Genomic DNA, 19,387 nt, shown 5'->3' with positions numbered 1-19,387 from the left:
AACTTGCTAGTTAACAGTCCTATTAGGTGCTAATATTCTTAGTCTTATTTAGTCTTATTATATACAGTACGTATATACAGTACATAGGAAAAGAAAGCCCTGTGAAGGAAGGGGACAATGTAGGACGATGACACGTGACAAGAAAGCACAACGATGGCTCTAGTTCACACAACTACAAAAAAAAAGTGTTTACATTTTTTATATTCAACATTTCTCCAAATGCGTAACCCAGTTGAATGGGCTATAGACACAGTATAGTGTGGCAACAAGTGACTGAACGTCAGAGCCTTGAAAGATCATAAGTGAAGAGGTCTCAAAGTGAGGTCAAAGTCAAAAGGACATCAGCAGCACCCCGGTACAGTGTAAAGTTTTTAAGCGTAGCGAAAACATATAGATCTACAATTGGCAATTTTCTCTTTAAAACTTATACCTGGCACACAGGAAATGACGTTCTAAAAAAACATCGCCAGATATCAACAACAAGCAAATTGAGAACTGAACTGAGGTAGATCTCTAAATCTAATTGATCAATTCTAAATTTAGATTCTAGATTATTATTATATCTATATAAAACTATATTAGAATGTATATCTAGATAGTATACATAATATAGAGAGCAGCTAGCTACTACAATTACTAGACTAAACTTAAAATCTACATTAGAAGACGAGACAGTCACAGTGAAGTTGACTTAGAGTTGAGTGAAGACGAAGACTAGGCTACCTACCGTCACTACACTACTACTACTAGGACTAGACACTTACACTAGTCTAGATTAGAAGTAGAAGATAGTTACTGATAGTAGATCAGTAGCTCACTACTAGATCTACACTATTTCACTATATGACTAGATGAGATCTTATCATCTAGAAGTCACTAGTCTCACTAGTGACTAGATCTAGATAGTATAGATAATCTAGAACTTACGTCAAGTAGAAGTCTAGATTATTAGAATAATTAATTACTAGATAATAAGATAGCCGTCTATATATTTTAAATAATAGATCTATAATTATTATAATAATAAATCTATTTTATATTTTTCACAATCTGTCTTAAGAAGTTAAGTGTCTATAGTAATCTATACTAGATACTATTTATAACTATACTATAGAGTATAGTAATCTATAGTCTATACCTAGCCCCAGTAAGAGTAGATGCCTTAGCCTGCCTTAGGCCTTAGGGGGTGGCAAGTGGGGCAACCGCCTCAGGCCCCTTGCCTGAGAGGGGCCCCGCGATAGGAGATTCCCTTGACACTGTCAGATTCGAAAACTGGACCAGTTCTCATACACTAGGACTTATTACTCAATAATGAGTCAATATTTCCTGGAATCTAGATCTGTATATAGATCTATATATGATACCCATTACCATTTGATTTAATAAGCTCTCAACACAGCATTTTTGTTTTCGAAATACCGTTCAGTTGCGACAAAGAAAGCATCTTATGACCTGTACATTCTAAGCGGCTATCACTGTTTTTAACAGATTTCCATGGCATAAAAAAACATGTAGCTGGAAGCAACCAATCCAAATCGTTTATTTTGTAAATAAAGAGTATTACAATACTGTTATGTCACATTACAGTATAAAAAGAATTGGTACGTATACTGTAAATATACTGTTACTTTAGTCCGCCATAGACAAAAAGAGACGAAGGTGTGTGAGAAGGATTTATTGTTTTGTACTGTGGCCTGGCTCGTATAGTTATTTCGGCCTATCAACAACCATTTTTTTCTCCAATAGGCTGCTGTGCATATACATTGGGTGGCCGTGTGAAAACCTGTTTTACAGTTGAAAAAACAACAATACTGAAGTATTTTTTTCATTAGACAGTCGAATCTGCGAAAGTCAATTGATGACTCTTGCTCCTTTAGTACACTATGTTCTTATACTAAAGACTAAAGTTGTTTGGCACGATAGCGACTGGATACTAAGTAATAAAATTCAGCTGCACAAGGTTTCTGTAAATCTGTAAAATGTATTAAATGTTTCGGATGTTCCTTCAGAGTTGAAGATATCTACTTCCTAGTTTAAATCTTTCGCATGGCGACTGGGAATGGCAGCGAGCAGGGTATGAACCCGGGACCATCGAGATACCTAACAACAGTCTTCAGATGTTCTCCATGTTTCAGAACCATACAGTAGGACAGCCTTGACATTAGAGTTAAAGATATGTGACAAGATCTGTCTGTTTATCAATTATCAGAAACACAATGGAAATGTAGAATGGAAAGTGTTAAAGCTGTAAGAATCCAAACTGCAGAAGTGTGTGATGCTTTATATTTAGAAGAACTAGTAGGAAGTACAGATGGTACTCAAGGTAAAATGAGGCTGAATTCTTAGTAAGCCAAATGAGAATTTATAGATTTTTGGTTGCATTTTTTTTCTGGTACTCTTTACTGTTTGAAGTAAATTTTACTAGCAAGAAACTTCAAAGTAACACCATGGATAATTGCCACAGAGCTGGCTTCATTTGAAAAATTGTGTGATTGGTTATAAAGAGATAGGTTTTGAGGCTGCTTTGGTTGATGCCAATCGGCTTGCTAATGAGGTAGAAGTTGAGCCTTGTGTTTCAACAGAAGTGAGGATGAAAAAGAAAATGTTAAATGAATCTTCTAATGAACCCTTTTCAGACCCCAAGACAGAAATTAGAGTTATCAAGGCATTGCAATCTCTTCAACCTTGTTTTATGCAGCTGAAGGAACATCACAAACTCTTTGGATTTCTGTATAAATATATAATTTTCTGAATATAACAAAGGACAATATCAGAAAATGTTCAGCCAACCTGGAAATTACTCTAACATACACCTCAAACACATAGATGGATATATGCTTGTCAAGAAATAGAGACAATAAATCCAATACTGCCTGCTCAGCAACAAAAGCCCAATGAACTGTTTCAATATGGATTCACTGATGGGTCTACTTCATTCCTTAATTTGTTCATTATCCAGAGAATATTGATGATTCCAGTGACAGTCGCTTCTGGTGAAAGAAGCTTTCCCAAACTCAAATTGATCAAAACCATAGGTCAGTCATTCACCAAGAACAATAGAACAATTTAGCACTTATATCTATTGAATCTGCTATAAGCAGAGACATTAACTATGAAAAATTTTGTAACAGACTTTGCTAAGAAGAAAGCAAGAAAGGTCCACTTTTAAATTATTCTGTGTCATTATATATTATAGGTAACTGTTGTTGTTTTTTATCCATTTTAAAACTTTGTTATTATAGCTTAGATATACAACAATTTGCATGTGAAGTTATGTTTAGAGTTGCTTTCTATGCGTGTTGTTTAATAAATGATGTAATTAGTAGTTGTAAAAAAAAATTAGAAGAGGCGCCTCGCATTAAATCGGGCCCTGCAATTCATAAGGCCGGCCCTATCCATAGAGGTGGTATTGAGTCAATATTACCTCTGGGTAAAAACTACATTGGAACAACTGCAACTAAATTCCCTTTGATTTTATGTAACTTAGGGATATTCCATCCTTGGGCTTTAAATCCTCTCGAGACCGTGAAATAACAGTTGAAGCTAATTGCATCTTTTTTATTTTCTTCTTTTTCTTACTTGTTGATATTTTCTGTCCGCATTATGGACAAGGAGTTTATGGAGTGGTATCAGGCTCCCCCCCAAAAACATGTTTTTTTTACATAAATCTTAAGTTTTCTTATACATATTAAATAGTTGCTTAAAACTCATTAAACAATTTAACAACACCCCCTCCCCCCTTTCCCAATTGAGCTATCTGCTTAATAAAACTGATGAGTTGAGGAATAATTCATGTTTAACAGAAGCTAGGATGCATAAAAACAATATTTATAGTTACATTACTTTTATTTCAAAATTTCAATCCCATGGCTTAAGTCTGAGTTTGAGATACATTCTTTACAACATAATGAAGTTCTTCTTTATAAAATGTTTATTTCTTTTACCTTATAACATCAGAGCAGATGAACTATTGAAAATTACTAATCCAGTTATCAATTATTTTTTTCTCCTATTAAGGTATTATCTTTTGTGAGAAATTTAACAAATATTTGAATGAGTGAATCCATATATATATATGTAGCTAGGTTTTTAAATCTCTTACATTTTTGGCATCATTTTAATCATTAACAAGTTCGTCTGATTGATTAGTGAACATTGTAGTGTTTATTCTTGAAAAATAAAAAAAAATAAAAAATTTTATATGAAACTTTTTTCAGCCTGAATAAAATACAAAATATAAATATTTATTGAATCAAGCAATGTGTACCTTCATTGCAGTCTGTTTAGAGTTGAAGCTGCTGACTATCCCTGAAAAACCCTGAGACTACTTAGTGGTCCAACCCCATCCCCCCTTCTTGTCTGAAGGTTCCTTCATGGTTAAGACCTTTTTGGGATTGGGTCATGCCATTTAGCAGTGTCAATTTCTAGGCACATTCATGGCTTAAGGTACCAGAAAGAACCAATAAGACAATAAAGTGCAGATAAATCAGTGATGCTGTTTTCTTCATTATTTGTGCTATTCAGTAATCTTTAATTCCAATTAACATAATCCTTCTTTTTAACCCTCTTAGTCACACTTATTTACATACTTATTTTAATTGTAAATAAATCTACTAAGCAATGAGTTAAAAAATACAATTTATATATTTTTTTAAATACTGGTAGTTAAATTATTCCATTTAAAAAATTATTTTAAATAATTTTGTACAAGTTAACATTTTTTGGTTATTTTTAATTTCATTAATAAATTAATGAAAACAGTAAAAAAAAAAAAAAAAAAAAAATTGTCAGTTTCAGTATATGAAACATTTTAAATGCAAACAAAAGTGTTTTTAAATAGTAAGTTGCATCTTGTTAAATCAATGCTCCCCTCAGAGCGGTGTCTGCATTCAGCTATGCAGCTACAACTCTCATACTTTGGTCTGCATCTCAAAAATAGTTTTCTGGGTAATTGGGTTATAGAGAAGGCTGGGTCAACTATCTATTGATTTTTGTTTCTTTAACTAGAGAGATACACAAGATTGTCTTTGCATGTTTCTTTTCTTCTTTTTCTTTTTTTTTTTCAATTTTAAAGATTTTTTTTTTTTTTTGCTGTTGTAGTCAGTTATAAAACCTTTATAAACAGTGTCAGTTTCTCCCCTTCAATGAAACTAGCTGCAGTTGATACAAACAACTTTAAGTTGTTATGCTACAGACAAATTTTCCAGTTTAACAGAAAAAAGTCTTTGATGGATTTATTGATACTTATATTTGTGTTAGTTAAATTAACAAAACAGAGCAGTTTGAATTTGTTCAGATTTTACATTTGAAGCTAAAGTGTAAATTAAGCTGTTTTTTTTAAATTTCATATGATAAATCTAAACAAGTGTTTTCACTAGTACAAGAGTCACCTTATTTAAATGAGTGTGACAATGCTGTCCAAATCTGTTCAGTCGGATGTTGATAGAGTTAGTGTCTTCAGTAGACCTGACAATGTTACTGATGAGAAAACTGTTTTGGGGAATAATAACTTGAGTGGGAATTCAGAGCTGAAGTTTTCCAAAATGCATGGTGTTGATTTTAATATTCCTACTTGGTTTGAAGATCTCTTTGATTCTCATGGGCTACAAATGGTAATATCTATTGTCATTAGTGAACTTTTGATTTAATAGTGTCTTCATATTGTTTGGAAATTTCTTGACCTTCCCACGTGTTTAAAAAATGTATAATGTATTAGGTTGTTGTTTTTAATAATAATCTTGTTCTTAAAATATTCATTAATTTAAAGGATTATTTTAATGAGAGATTTAAATAAATTAAATCATTGCTTATCTTGCAATTACATGCAATTTTTTCTGTGCCCCAAATGAGATAAAGGGAGACAAAATTCATTTTGTTCTAATTAAGGCTTTAGGAAAGACAGGATGTGTTTTCAAATAACATTTCCTTCTTTGACACCTCTCCTCCGCCCCCCCCCCCCCTCCTGTTCTGAGATTAAAATTCTTTATGTTAAAGTTTTGATATTCTAAAATTTAAGAAGAGAACCGAAAAAGATACATTTTTAAAAAGCTTTTTTTGTTTTTTCACTATTAGCCACATCTTGATAGTGAACCTTCAAGAGAGCAAGTATCATATAGTGAATCTTGCAGAAACCATAAGAAACAACATTTAGGGCTATTTCCTATTGGTAGGTTTGTCTGTTCATGTCTAATGTGAATTGGTGTCCCTTTTTTATGTCTACTAGTTGACCCACAGCGTAGCATATGCTGCTATTTTGCAGGGACCTATGTGACCGCACTTTCATGGGGCCCGCGCTAATTCCAGGTGTAAATTATTAAATTAAACCATGTTATAACTTATAACAGATTTTCCAGCTTCCTCCTGATTTACCAGGAGCTCTTGGAAATCTCCTGAAATTGCAAAATATTCTAAAATGTCCTCTAAATCTCCTGATATTGCAAAGTATTCCAAAAGTCCTGGAAATCTCCAGAAATTATTAAAATGTTTTGAAAACTCATAAAAATCTCCTGAAATATGTAGACCAAAATTGTCATTTTGGGGTGTCATTCAATATGGAAAACACCAAAAAAAAATAAATGGCATTATGCAATACAAGTAATTGTGAAATCTGGTGAAAGCAGCTTCTCACGCCTCAATCTAATGAAGAGTTACTCAAGTCAACAATTCTCGAAGATAGATTGAAACCTTTGGTAATTCTTGCTATTGAGCGTGATCTATGTAGGAAACAGAATTTTTATGATATTCTGTATGCATTCGCTACACGCAAGTTTGTAAAGTTATTCTGTACATAGTAAAGAATGAATAAAATGCAAAGATGAATTTATTCTCTAATTCAAACTCTTAATTTTCACTTATTATCCGCTTCCTTTCCCATACTGGGCCTGCGAAATCTGTTTTGCATAGAGCCCCACAATGGTTAAGTCCAGCCCTGCTATTTAGTGAAAGGTGAATACAGAGAAGATTACTTGTTCTTCACCCTGCTCCCTCTTTTTTTTTTCGCCGCTAAAGTTACATGGGGTAACTCTAGTCCACCTTGAAGAAATAAAAGAGTGATCTTTCAATTACTTCTTGGTGTCCAAACTGTTGAGCCATGAAGAGAATTATATATATAGATACTTTTTTTTTTAGCATGCAAATATTAGTAAGATGAAGTCTTGAAAAACTGAAATTGATACCAAATCATTACTATCTTGGTCGCCACCAAAAAGGCAGCTAAGGCATGAGACTCTATATACATTATTTGTGGTGTATACATGTCATAGAGAGTAGTCAGTTGATCTATCTAACTCTCAGTTGGCCATTACCCCTGAGACCCAAACTGGACAAAAAACAACTTCCAATCTGTAGAGTTCTAAAGAAATGTTGACCTTTAACAGCCTGCTAGAAATATAAATGTTGCTTGCTTCAAATAATTAATAAGTAAAATTTACCTTTTGAGACTTAGTTGTCTTTTTGGGGTAAGCATTTTTGGGGTAAGCATTGTAAAGCTTCCCTGTTTTATAAGTCATTTGTTAATAAGGGTGTCACATGGCCAGCACAATGGCTGAGTTTACCTTCCCTAATAGAGTAGTTATCAGTGGTGAGTGGTCCCAAAGATATCCAAAATACAGATAGTATTTTTCGAAGGGGATCATTTCACCACCTGCCCCCCCCCTCCAATCAGAACATCTTCAGCTAAGGCTAAGAGATAATTACTTCTTTTTAATTGAAAATGAACTGCTCTAAAAATAATTAGAAAAGTCGTAATGAGTACCACTTGTTGAACACTTATGTGAAGCATTAGTGCTAAATGATCATTATCTGCGTGCATGATCCACCACTTGGACCAAATTACAGCTGTAATGCTTTGAACACCTTGACAGACAGAGCTCATTCAAAAGAAACATTGTTTCTCAATATCCCACAAGAGCTTCAGTCAAGTATAATTTGGTCTAGTTATATATTATGATACATTATATATACTTGGCACAAACCAGTTCATACATCAAAATTGATCAAACTTCTAGTCATTCTGCAGTGTGGTAATCCATTTCATATATTTTCCACAACCTCTTAAAGGTATTCTAATTTTAGCTCTTCTGATACCCTAGCACTCTACCTTCAATGAAGTTAACTTTTTCTTAGAGCAGTAGAGATCCCAAATGGTTAACCATCCATGCTTGTTTCTTTGAAAACAGTTACAAAGATGAATTGTATCAAAGGTGACTCCATGTCCAGCCCTACAGCAAGTCAGAAGTTTTCATTTTCAAGAACAAGCAGCACTGGCTCCATCCCCACTGCTGGCTGTACATCCTCAGCTTCTTCTGCCCAGAACACAGGTCAGCTGATTTAGTCTTACAAGGTTCTCAATCACTTAAAACAGAATATTTTTGTGTGGATTGTAACACACTGGGGGTTTATACATGTGTTATAAACACGATAAAGAAGATCATTGGTTCAATATTAAGTTAGCAACAATTAGTTTGAAAACAAAACTCTTTGGCAGTTGTTTGGAATAACACACTCTTTACCTCTATAATCTGCAGATGGTGTAAAGGCTATCTGTTTCTGTGTCCAACGGTTAACAAAGGTGTCATGTGGCAAATCGACCAGCTACGTTTATTTTCCCCAACTATTGTCAGCATCCATTAGAGTAGGATGGACTCAGTGGCTCTCTAAAAATTCTGAAATTCAAAATCACCAGTCTTCACCAGGAATTGAATCTGAGACCCCTCAGTTCAGAAGCCAAGCACTTTACCAGCCACCACGCCCTCTACTCTATGTCATTAGTCTTACTTAAAACTCATTGTCTCTGTAAAATGGTCAAGTTAAAAATCACTTTCTTTCTGTAAGTTTAGTCTAGCTCATTATCATTTTGTACTCACTTTCTTTTTGTAAGTTCAGTACATTTAAACTCATTCATTCTTTCTGTAATTTTCTTGATTAACTTCAGTTAGTATTCAACATCCCTTGCAGAGTTCACCTTCTGAAATAAAAATAAGTTCATCTAAAAATGTCTGGCATTAGTGAACCTTTTGCTGATCACCCGTCCCCTGCCTGCTCTGGGCATGATTCTCTGCATCCTCCTGCCTGCTGATTGTGAGGATGAATCAATATATTGTGATGGTTTTAGTGTATGCTCCATGCTGTAACAGATTGATTGGGGTCGGGGCAGTTTGTATTGGCTGATGAAACATCATAGGCATTTCTTTTTTAATTTTGTAACAGTTGTTTGCGCATGATTGATTAGTTAGGGATGTTAATCTTGAGCACATTCAAGTGCTAGTCTAACAGTTTTAAAAAAAAATCACCATCTTCTTCCCTCCCCTAATAATTCACATCTTGTAAAGGTCAGAAAAGCCCAACATTCCATTTTTATGTAAACATTTCTTTAATTTTTTTTAAACTTTCTATAATAACCCCATTGATTATATTTTTTCACTAGTTTCATTGTCTAGTGTTAGAAATGAGATATCTAGTTCTATTAGGTCAAATAACTGTGAAAAGTTTAGTTCTCATGTCCTGGTAGAACAAATTGATTATCAGTTGACCCAGATTATTGTGAAACTGTGGACTGCTTTTAACTATAGTCTTTGCAATGTTTTTATATATCTAGTCAGACCTCTTTGTATTGAACAAGCTGCATACATATTGCAAATCACAAGACTCAGTTGAATGTCCTTTGAAAAAAAAAATCAACTTTGACTTAAATGAGATCAATATAATGAGGTCTTGCTTGAAATTGTATGTGTCTGATAATGTTTCATATGTTAATCTAGTCAGACCTCTTTGTATTGAACAAGCTGCATACATATTGCAAATCACAAGACTCAGTTGAATGTCCTTTGAAAAAAAAAATCAACTTTGACTTAAATGAGATCAATATAATGAGGTCTTGCTTGAAATTGTATGTGATAATGTTTCATATGTTAATCTAGTCAGACCTCTTTGTATTGAACAAGCTGCATACATATTGCAAATCACAAGACTCAGTTGAATGTCCTTTGAAAAAAAAAATCAACTTTGACTTAAATGAGATCAATATAATGAGGTCTTGCTTGAAATTGTATGTGATAATGTTTCATATGTTTGTGTTTTTAGATCTTTTTGACATTTTCTTTCTAGATGATGAGGACAGTGAGTCAAGTAAAGTTCCCACATACAAGGACAGGCGGCGAGAGGCTCACACAGTTGCTGAACAGAAACGGAGAGATGCTATAAAGGTAGAAAATTGATTAAAATTAGGTAAGAGGAAGTTGAATCCTCCCAAAGCTAAGGTTAATCATTTCTGAACCAGCAACGTATTGAGAATTACCTTGGTTATTGCAGTTAAATAAAAAGAGGGGGAAACACATTTTTTGGGAAGAATGATCTAGTTATTAGAAAGTCTAAATGTTTCCTTGGATTGTTGTATATAACATCATGTGCTTCCATTTTGACAGAAAGGTTATGATGAACTTCAGTGCATTGTGCCTACATGTCAGCAGCAAGATACTCTGGGCTCACAGAAAATCAGCAAAGCCACGGTGTTACAAAGATGTGAGTCACTCGGTAGTTCTTTGTCAGAATTTTAGTGAACAAAATTTGGAATTCTGATCATTTTTTCACATAGATGTCACCATTTGTGTGTGCATTATTATATGTGTGTTCAGTGCAGTCCACACACTGACCAACCACTTTCAATCCTCCATGTTTGTACCTGGGGAGAGGATTTTTTTAAAGTCCCAATGCTTTCTGAGATTTGCATCCTGAACCTAACTGCTAATGTATGCCAAGTCTTAACCCAATAGCACCTTCTCATCTCATCTCTGCCTTTGGTCCTGTCTTGGGCATAGGCCACCAACTAGCTTACTCTAGGCGCCTTGTTCTGGGTGAGTCTCTACGACTATCCCAGTGTTTTGCCCATCTGCTTGGCATATGCTTCCAAATGGTGGCGCCATGTATTCCTGTGCCATCCCTTCTACCACCTTAAGCGATTGCACCTATTACTGTTTTTTTTTTTTTAAATCCTGTTAACTAACAACTGTTTTTGTGTCTCACACCTCTTTATATCATCAACTGTAATAGGCTTACTCATGGTTCCATCAGAATCTGTTCAGTTATGGAAACATACATACACTTCATAACGTCAAGTCTTGCTTACTGTTTGTTTTACAATTTGATAACCAATTGATTCACATTGCCAGTAAATATGTTGTACATAATTGGGATTTACAAGTTGTTCACATTTCTGTTCTCTCCTTCCAGCCATTGACTACATGCAGTTTCTAAGCAGTCAGAAGAAGAAACAGGAAGAGGAACTTGAGTCCTTGAGAAAAGAAGTTATGGCCCTGAAAATCATGAAAGCGTAAGTACTTTCCAGTACATATACATTTTTTATTACTTTATTGACTCAATTGGATGTTAGCTTTGTCCTTGGGTCTTTCTCACTAGCTAGTTTGTTGTGAGTTAGTTTTATTGGGTTTAAGTGGTTGGGTATTTTGTGTTGTGGAAATGATTGTATTTCAGTGTATCATTTTCTGATACTTAGGTTCGAAATGGTTGACACTATTCTAGACATGGGTGCTTGGGTTCACATTGCATTTATAGACATTTCTCTGAGAGGTTTCCATCCTCTCTTAGTTTCTAGTTCAATCCTGAATCTAATGTTTATAATCTCCATCAAGATATGAACCTGAGATGTTTGAATTAGTACTGGTACGATAGCCATTACATTAACACTAATATTTATTTCATTCAATTTCTATTCATTAAAACATTGTATACCCATGTTCAATGTGAGAGTTTTAATTTTTTTTTATGCAGGAATTATGAACACATTGTGAAAACACATCAGAGTTCTCCTTCTCTTGGACAGAACCAGGTCTCAGATGAGATCAAGTTTCAAGTGGTGAGTATTGCTGATCAATACAAGAGTGTTAAACTTTATAGCAGCTAATTTGTATGGAAAATATGTTGATTAATAGAATTTTTAATTTACGAACTTGCTACCTGCATAATACTGAACTTTTGATCAATCTTGGGTGGTTCGTAAAAATGTTTTTGACTAAGTGTGATGTGAACATACATATTTTTCAGAAATATTGTTTCTTTTAATATTTCATCTTTTTTTTTTCTTGTATATGGTTTCAGTTCCGCAACATGATGGATTCCTTATTTCAGTCTTTCAATGCATCAATATCTGTAGCCAACTTTGCAGAACTCTCTGCTTGTGTTTTTAGTTGGCTGGAAGAGTATTGCAAACCTCAGGTACTTAGTGATTTGAATTTTACCTGCTATGTTAAAGAAACATAACTCAAGATGTTATTTATAGCATATCAAATGTTTAAATGGTTATTGAACTTTGTGTCTTGTTTTGGCTCCATTTAAATCTAACATAACAGAATGACATTGTTGAAACTTAGTCATTGGGTTGTAACTCCCAAAAGCTAGTTCAACAACTGGTGTAAGGGTATTATATGCATAATGTAAAACTTGAAATAGACTGTGACAATTTCTTTTTAAACAAAACTGAATAGAACTTTTGTTGTTGTTTTTTTGCAAACATACACAGCTGCCAACTTCACTGTATAAACACAGATTAAAAATAATCTTGAACATTTTTTTTTTTAAATATCACTCACTAACAATATACAGTATGTCTCATTGTCACATGTACGTCTTGTCACACCTATGTCTTCTTGTCACACGTCTGTCTTCTTGTCACACATCTCACATATTCTTCCATCTTCAACTTTGACAACATTATTTATTAACTTGACAGACCATCTCGTGGTTTCATCAAAATCTTTTCAGCCTACACAACCAAACCATCCACCCACCTTTACACATGGTTACAGAAACTCACCGACACACAGTCAATAACAGATGTGTTCATCAAACCATGTCTGTTGGTTTGTTTTATTTTGTTTAAATTTTTTTTAAATTTTATTTCAGACACTGAGAGAACTTGTTTTAGGAATACTTCGCCAAGTGAATGCCACTATCAATAATCAATAAATTATTTTTACTGTTCTTTGTAAATAGAGCTGTAAATAATAACGCATTTTATTTTAACTTGTTTGTTTTATCATGACTCATTAAATGTGTGTGGCCATATTTCATTATTTTAACAGAGCCTATTAATTTTTCTATTAACCCTAAAGTTTCAATTTTACCTTTAAGCTCCTGAATGAAGGGAGAGAACTCTTTCTAAAAATCCCTTATATTATTTTGCCCTTGTTTAAATCTAGGAGACCCTAAACACTTAATGACATTTACACTGAGTTATAGGATCTTTTCATTCTTGTTTAAAGAGTAAAGAAATGTCAAAGAGCTATAAGAATGTATTTTCATTGTGTAAAACCAAAAGGTTTGAAAATTATCTTGTCTTTATTTGACTCTGACAGGAAGAGTTTTAGTCTATATAATGTTATCAATAGGAGCTTCCCACCACATTCTATCAATCTATAAATTCTTGAAAGGAGCAAGTTAAACTCGCAGTACTTTAAAAAGTCAGATTGCATAGAGATTATTCATATATTTTTTTCTAAAAGGAAATTTCCATTTGGTTTTCTTATCTTTGTAAAAATCTGCAGTGCACTAGTTTTATTTTGAAAAAAAAAAGGAAAAATTTTGCTGCTCTTTTCTTAATTTACAATTTTAAAGATCATTAGCTTGTTCTAAATTCTAGATTTGGTTCATTACAAACAATAGTATTTTCCTTTTTTATCAGTAAATTTGAAAAAATAAAATTAAATAAAAACTTTTTTATTTTCATTATTCATTGTGTTATATTTGCAACAATAAAAGTTTCTCTTGAAAAATAATGATCCTCATGTCTTTTGAAACCAACTAGTTTGGGTCTGTGCAGAGTGAAATGTGCCCACTCATTTTTTGTTGTCTAAATCTTGAAACCAATAGTGCATTTTGTTTATCATGACACTTGCCAGCATTGTACATAGATATATGAGTTTATCTGGGGATTTTATTCAACACAGTCTTGTTGTTATTAAGTCCTTGCAGAGACATAAGGAATATATTTCAATGTTTTATTATTAGTAATGATAGCTTTGATGTAGAGACCATGGTGTGAAAGATCGGTGAATTAAATTTGTATGAGTTTTATACTTGTTGACATAAATTTTTTTTTTATTCCCTTCAAATGCTAGATATAATTATGTATTGCTATTTGAATTGTGTGCCATAGTGGAATGGATTTCAGGATACATTATAGTTAAAACATGAAATTTTATAGATTATTTTTTCGTATAATGTCCTGAATTGGGATATTCTGGAGATGAGAAAGATTTTCTTCATATTTGAAAGAGTCCCAGGCTGCTATGGTACCAAATTCAAATTTTAACTGAAGATTTCTAGTTGTTATCAAGAGCTTAGTCCCTTAAATAGATGATGACGTCTCTTACTTTTTACATCCTGTATTCTAATTTAGAGAGCTGTATACTTATAATGATTCCATGGGCAGTGGTGGACAAATGTAGGTACAAAGTTCATTATTCACAAAGTCTCAAAAGTTAACGACAGCTGTAGATCATAGCTTTTAAATGGAAGCTTTTTATTGTCTTTTGACCTTTTAAAATGTGTAAAAAAAAAATAAATCATCTTAATAGGTTTTAATATGCATTGACTTTTTTATATTTATGGGATTTTTCTTTTATTAAGATGAGAATCTCTGACCTCAACTCGTAGAATGTCAGCTAATAGCTCACAAGCCATACAGCATTTGGTTTTAACTTTGAAATGTCAAGTTCTAGTGTATGTCACAAAATCCCTTCATATGTCAAAGCCTGAAATAAAATGTTAATTGTTTCAGAAAGTTGCTAATCAGTTTTTATGCAGACTTTTTAATATAATGTACATTGTTTGATGTAAGACCAAGATTGTTATGTTTTAGTTAAATCTACAAAATAGGAATGTTTTACTGTAATATTATCTTCTTGTTATTGTAGGGTATATTGTGACTCATGAATTATCAGTAGATGCTTATGTGTACATGTAATAGGGATGTATTTAGGTGCAAGAGGTTGAAGTCCATTATAACTCACTAACTCAACTGCAATGAAGACACACACAAGATTTAAAGTAAAAAAAAACTAAATCCTCTAAAGATGAAGACCTTAACTTTTAATACAAAATGGGAACACTCTAGTCTCTGTTCTTTTTAAAGTAAAATGACCAAGTCCACAAAATACATATACAAGATTTAAAGTAAAATGACTTAAGTCCACTAAATACATACACAAGATATAAAGTAAAATGACAGTCATCTATAGATTTTCAAGATTTAAAGTAAAATGACTTCAGTCCACTAAATACATACACAAGATATAAAGTAAAATGACAGTCATCTATAGATTTTCAAGATTTAAAGTAAAATGACTTCAGTCCACTAAATACATACACAAGATATAAAGTAAAATGACTTCAGTCCACTAAATACATACACAAGATATAAAGTAAAAGAAGTAAAAGTCATCTAAAGGTGAAGACCTTAACTTTTACTGCAAAACAGGAACAGTCTAGTCTCTGTCCCTAAAGAAGATGTTTATTTAGTGAAGGTCCTACTCTGTAACTATGCTTTCTAAAGTCTCTGCTATAATGTGACGAAATCCGTCTCTTATGGTGAGTTGCTATCTCTAGTATATTACAGTACTAAAACTGATAGGAGTCAATAATAGTTGAACATTTTATGTACATTTATTCTGCAATTATTGTTTGGAAAACAATATATTCAACTTTTTATCCTCTTTTAAAATATTTGATTGCATTTTGTAACTATGTTACACTAGTTTTGAGCCTACTGCCATGTGTTGATAGAATGAATGACTTTGAAGAATAAAGGAGGTTTAATAAAATACCCCCAAAAAATGTTTGGGAAAAATATTTGGTCTCATCTTTTTTTTTTTTTTTGAAATAGAAGGTGTCCAACGTTGTTGTTTTTATTTGATTTTTTACTTTTTTTTTTCAGTTAACAGCAAATTTTATCTTTAGATGTAGAGAGTTGGCTTCATTGCCTTTCCTTGTGGAATAGGAACAGTTGATTCAAATTCAATGGCTACTGAATTGTAACCAGGAAGAACTGAACCTTCCCCTGCATATGAAATGTTTTGTCCAATGATCACTTTATTCTGCTAATGGTGTATCCAATATATATATATATATAAGTGTGTCTACTCTCAATAATTGTTCTGTTATTTTTAGCTAGAAAACTCTTACAGCTTTGCATTAACTCGTAGGAAATCTATTTCATTGTAGATATATCCTTCTTTGAAACACACGCAACTGTTCAATGCTTTGAATACATTGTTTCTTACAGACTTGCCTCCGCATTTCAATTGAACAAAAAGAGATTTGGTCCAAATATTTTTATTTTTTTTTACCCCGTTATAAATTTCAGGGAAAAGCCATTGGAAGGGAAGTCAGATTGGTGAGTAGGCCTACGTATCACTGAGACATAAGACAGCTTTATTGATCCTTATGGAAATTTGTTGTGATTACAAGGACTCTTCTCATATAAATACCACACAACAGAAAAATACACATAAATTCAAAAGACGTAACATAGAAAGTTCATTCAGCGACTACACACAGGCATCTTGGTCTTATTCATGTTTCCTGATCAAGGAGTGGTGTTGAAATAGCCTGACCGAGTGAGGTACAAACAAGTTTTTGTATCGCTCTGTTCTTGTTTTGATTGACAATTATCGCCCACTTCGCGACGACCTGACGTAGTTCTGATGGAGCGGGTGGCCGTTGTCTTCCAAGATTTTTTCAATTTTCCTTAGACACTTTTGTTCAAAAAGTTCCTTTAAATGTGGTAATGTTGTGTAATTTTGTATGCCCTTTTTATGATGGTTTCTAGACGGCACAACAGGTTAGATGAAGCGTTGCCTTGCCAACAAGTTATTCCGTATGTAAGCAGATTTTGTATAGTCGCGCCGTAAAAAGTATTTAGGATCTTCTTATTTAGTTTAAAGCTATTGAGTTTGTATAGAAAAAAAAGTAAGGACGTAATAATCTTCATTATGTTTTTGGTGGGGGGGGGGCGACTGGTAGTGTTTGAACTCGGGACCATCGCAACGGCATTTCAGAACGCGTACCAGACGACAATTTTATTCTGAAGGAACGTCTGCCACTTGTAAACCCACGCACACACACATTTAAACAGGATCCATGTTTGTTTTTAATCCTCAGCCACGAGAGCACAAAATTTGATCAACAGGAACATGGTTTATGAAAGGCACCATTCAAAACTCTCGTGGGTGGCGGATGTTATTGAACTTTAAGAATTGTGCTATTTGAAAAGACTCCCATCACCGAGAACAGCCACTAAACAACTAATCTGGTATTTATACGTATGGCCTAATAAAAATTCTCTTTTGCTGATTGGCTCAGCTGACAGTCTACTGTCCTGGCATAATCGTAGGCTAATACATGAAACTATCGATTGTTTGGTTGGTTTTTTTTTTAAGTCTTATCTCACACTTGTTTTGTAATGTCTCAGTGTGTCGGCTACATTGCAAAGTCGGCGCCAGTTGTGATGGGGCGGAAGGGCGTCTATAATGCGGTATGCGTTTTAAATACAGTTTATTGTGTGAGTTTGTCTTGATAGTTCCTTATAAGCCCATAGTAACATCATCATATGATAGTTTCATATATGCTCACAGTAACATGATCAAATGATAGTTCCATATATGCCCATAGTAACATGATCAAGTGATAGTTTCATATATGCTCACAGTAACATGATCAAGTGATAGTTCCATATAGGCCTATGCTCACAGTAACATGATCAAGTGATAGTTCCATATATGCCCATAGTAACATGATCAAATGATGGTTCCATATTAATTCATTCATGGCTTCCTTCAGCCGCGAAGCGACTATGGATCATCTCATAGAAATGAGATGAAGGCCTGGGCATTAGATGTGGTCGGAGAGATGTTGTCCACACATCATTTCTCCCCCCCCCCTCTCCACGCAGCTGATGTATCCAAAGGAACGGCAGTGCCGAAACAGTTTGGGGTCAGCGGCGTCGCAGGTTCTGCCAGGGTGTATCGCTAGGTGCTGCAAACTGCCTTAGGGTCGCCTCAACGTTGACTCCCGAAGACTTTCCCTTGATTGGGTATAGCTGCAAGGCAAGAGAGGTTTGAATTCAGAGTTTTCCTTCTCCCAGATGGGTAGCCAGCCATGGCTAACGAGCCCCTCCTGCCAGAAGCTTACTGGCTAAGGCGCCAGTTACTCGCCTTTGCCCCTTCTCTTGTTAGTGAGAACAGTTCCGCCAGACTCAATATCTCAGCCACACGTGAAGGCCAGGATCGAGTTGAACTGATTGTCAGAGGCTATTTGAGACGCATGCCATTAGGAAGCATTTTATAGGTAGTTGAGTGCTTACATCCATTACCACTTCCGCAATGACAACCTTGCGATTCCATATATGCCCATAGTAACATGATCAAATGTGTTTTTTAAATCTAAATGTATATATCAAAAAGGTTTCAAAACATGCATGACTCGTGAGACGTTATAAGACGTAATAAGTAACGTCTATATTTTATAAGATAACCACAAGCTAGTAGAAAAGGACATTACTATAATAGAGCTTCGAGTGTAACCTGCTTTTTAAAGATCACACGTCGACGTCACAGTCATCTTCAAGTTCATAGGAAATGAGATTGTGCTCACCATCGAACGCGAAGGATCAATATGAAGTTAATCAAATGGGCTTTCCCTACCTGGAAGCTTGCAAGCTGTGATAGATCAAGTCCTCGGCACGTCTACTACAGCCTAGACAGGGCATTTATTTCAAGTTTCAAATATTGAGTAATTTTAGACTTGACAATAGCGTAATTGAAGGGTCTCTGTAACAAAAACAAACATGGGACAGTATGCCTACACCTTAGCAGTTGCGTATCGAGGGTGCCAAGAGTCCAGGTCAGTAAGGTCTGCGGGCGCCCGCAGGAAAACTTCCATTAGTGAACATTGGCCTACGTCAGTATTTGTCAAAATTTTAACCAGTGGCACCCCTAGATGAAAAAAAAATGCGCCCCACCCCCTAAGCAACAGGGGGTTTTTGAGAGTGCGGTGTAGGCTGTTTTTTAAATGTTTTGGCCCTATATGAAAAAAAAATAAATTTACAGTCATAAAATTATAACACAGATGTACGTTTTTTTTTCTTAGCATATTTTACAATACGTTTGAATCAGTGGCGCGAAGGAGTTCAATGAACCAGGCCCACGACCATTTAGGGGCCCACTCCCGTTGGCGCAACAACCATTGCGCCAGGGTCAGATTTACCCCTATGCAACATTAGGGCCCCCAAGAAATATTTAGTAGTTATATATAATATCTGGACTTATATGAGGCACCATTTCAACTCTAAATACGGCACTGCATGGCGCGTAGGGGT

General features: G+C 34.4%; 1 protein-coding gene across 5 annotated transcripts; it reads left to right on the top strand.

Annotated features, from left to right (window-relative positions):
• The first annotated feature begins 349 nt into the window (after window positions 1–349).
• On the top strand, window positions 350–15,863 carry LOC106050525 (max-like protein X). 5 transcript variants are annotated; one of them, XM_056004062.1, is made up of 9 exons: window positions 350–505; window positions 6,073–6,166; window positions 8,178–8,318; window positions 10,105–10,202; window positions 10,422–10,518; window positions 11,227–11,326; window positions 11,785–11,869; window positions 12,112–12,228; window positions 12,916–15,863. In XM_056004062.1, exons 3-9 carry the CDS (start codon window positions 8,186–8,188, stop codon window positions 12,976–12,978), a joined length of 693 nt encoding a protein of 230 aa, XP_055860037.1. In that variant the 5' UTR covers window positions 350–505; window positions 6,073–6,166; window positions 8,178–8,185; the 3' UTR covers window positions 12,979–15,863. The 5 variants fall into 5 exon arrangements, with proteins under 5 accessions (XP_055860037.1, XP_055860040.1, XP_055860039.1 ...); XM_056004064.1 differs by lacking the exon at window positions 350–505 and adding an exon at window positions 1,578–1,601; XM_056004063.1 differs by lacking the exon at window positions 350–505 and adding an exon at window positions 3,058–3,196.
• The last annotated feature ends 3,524 nt before the right edge of the window (window positions 15,864–19,387 follow it).

The sequence above is a fragment of the Biomphalaria glabrata genome, chromosome 11 (genome assembly GCF_947242115.1).
Source record: "Biomphalaria glabrata chromosome 11, xgBioGlab47.1, whole genome shotgun sequence".
In the NCBI taxonomy this organism is placed as follows: domain Eukaryota; kingdom Metazoa; phylum Mollusca; class Gastropoda; family Planorbidae; genus Biomphalaria; species Biomphalaria glabrata.
Note: the sequence above shows the minus strand (reverse complement) of the source record. Positions and strands in the feature narration are given on the sequence as shown.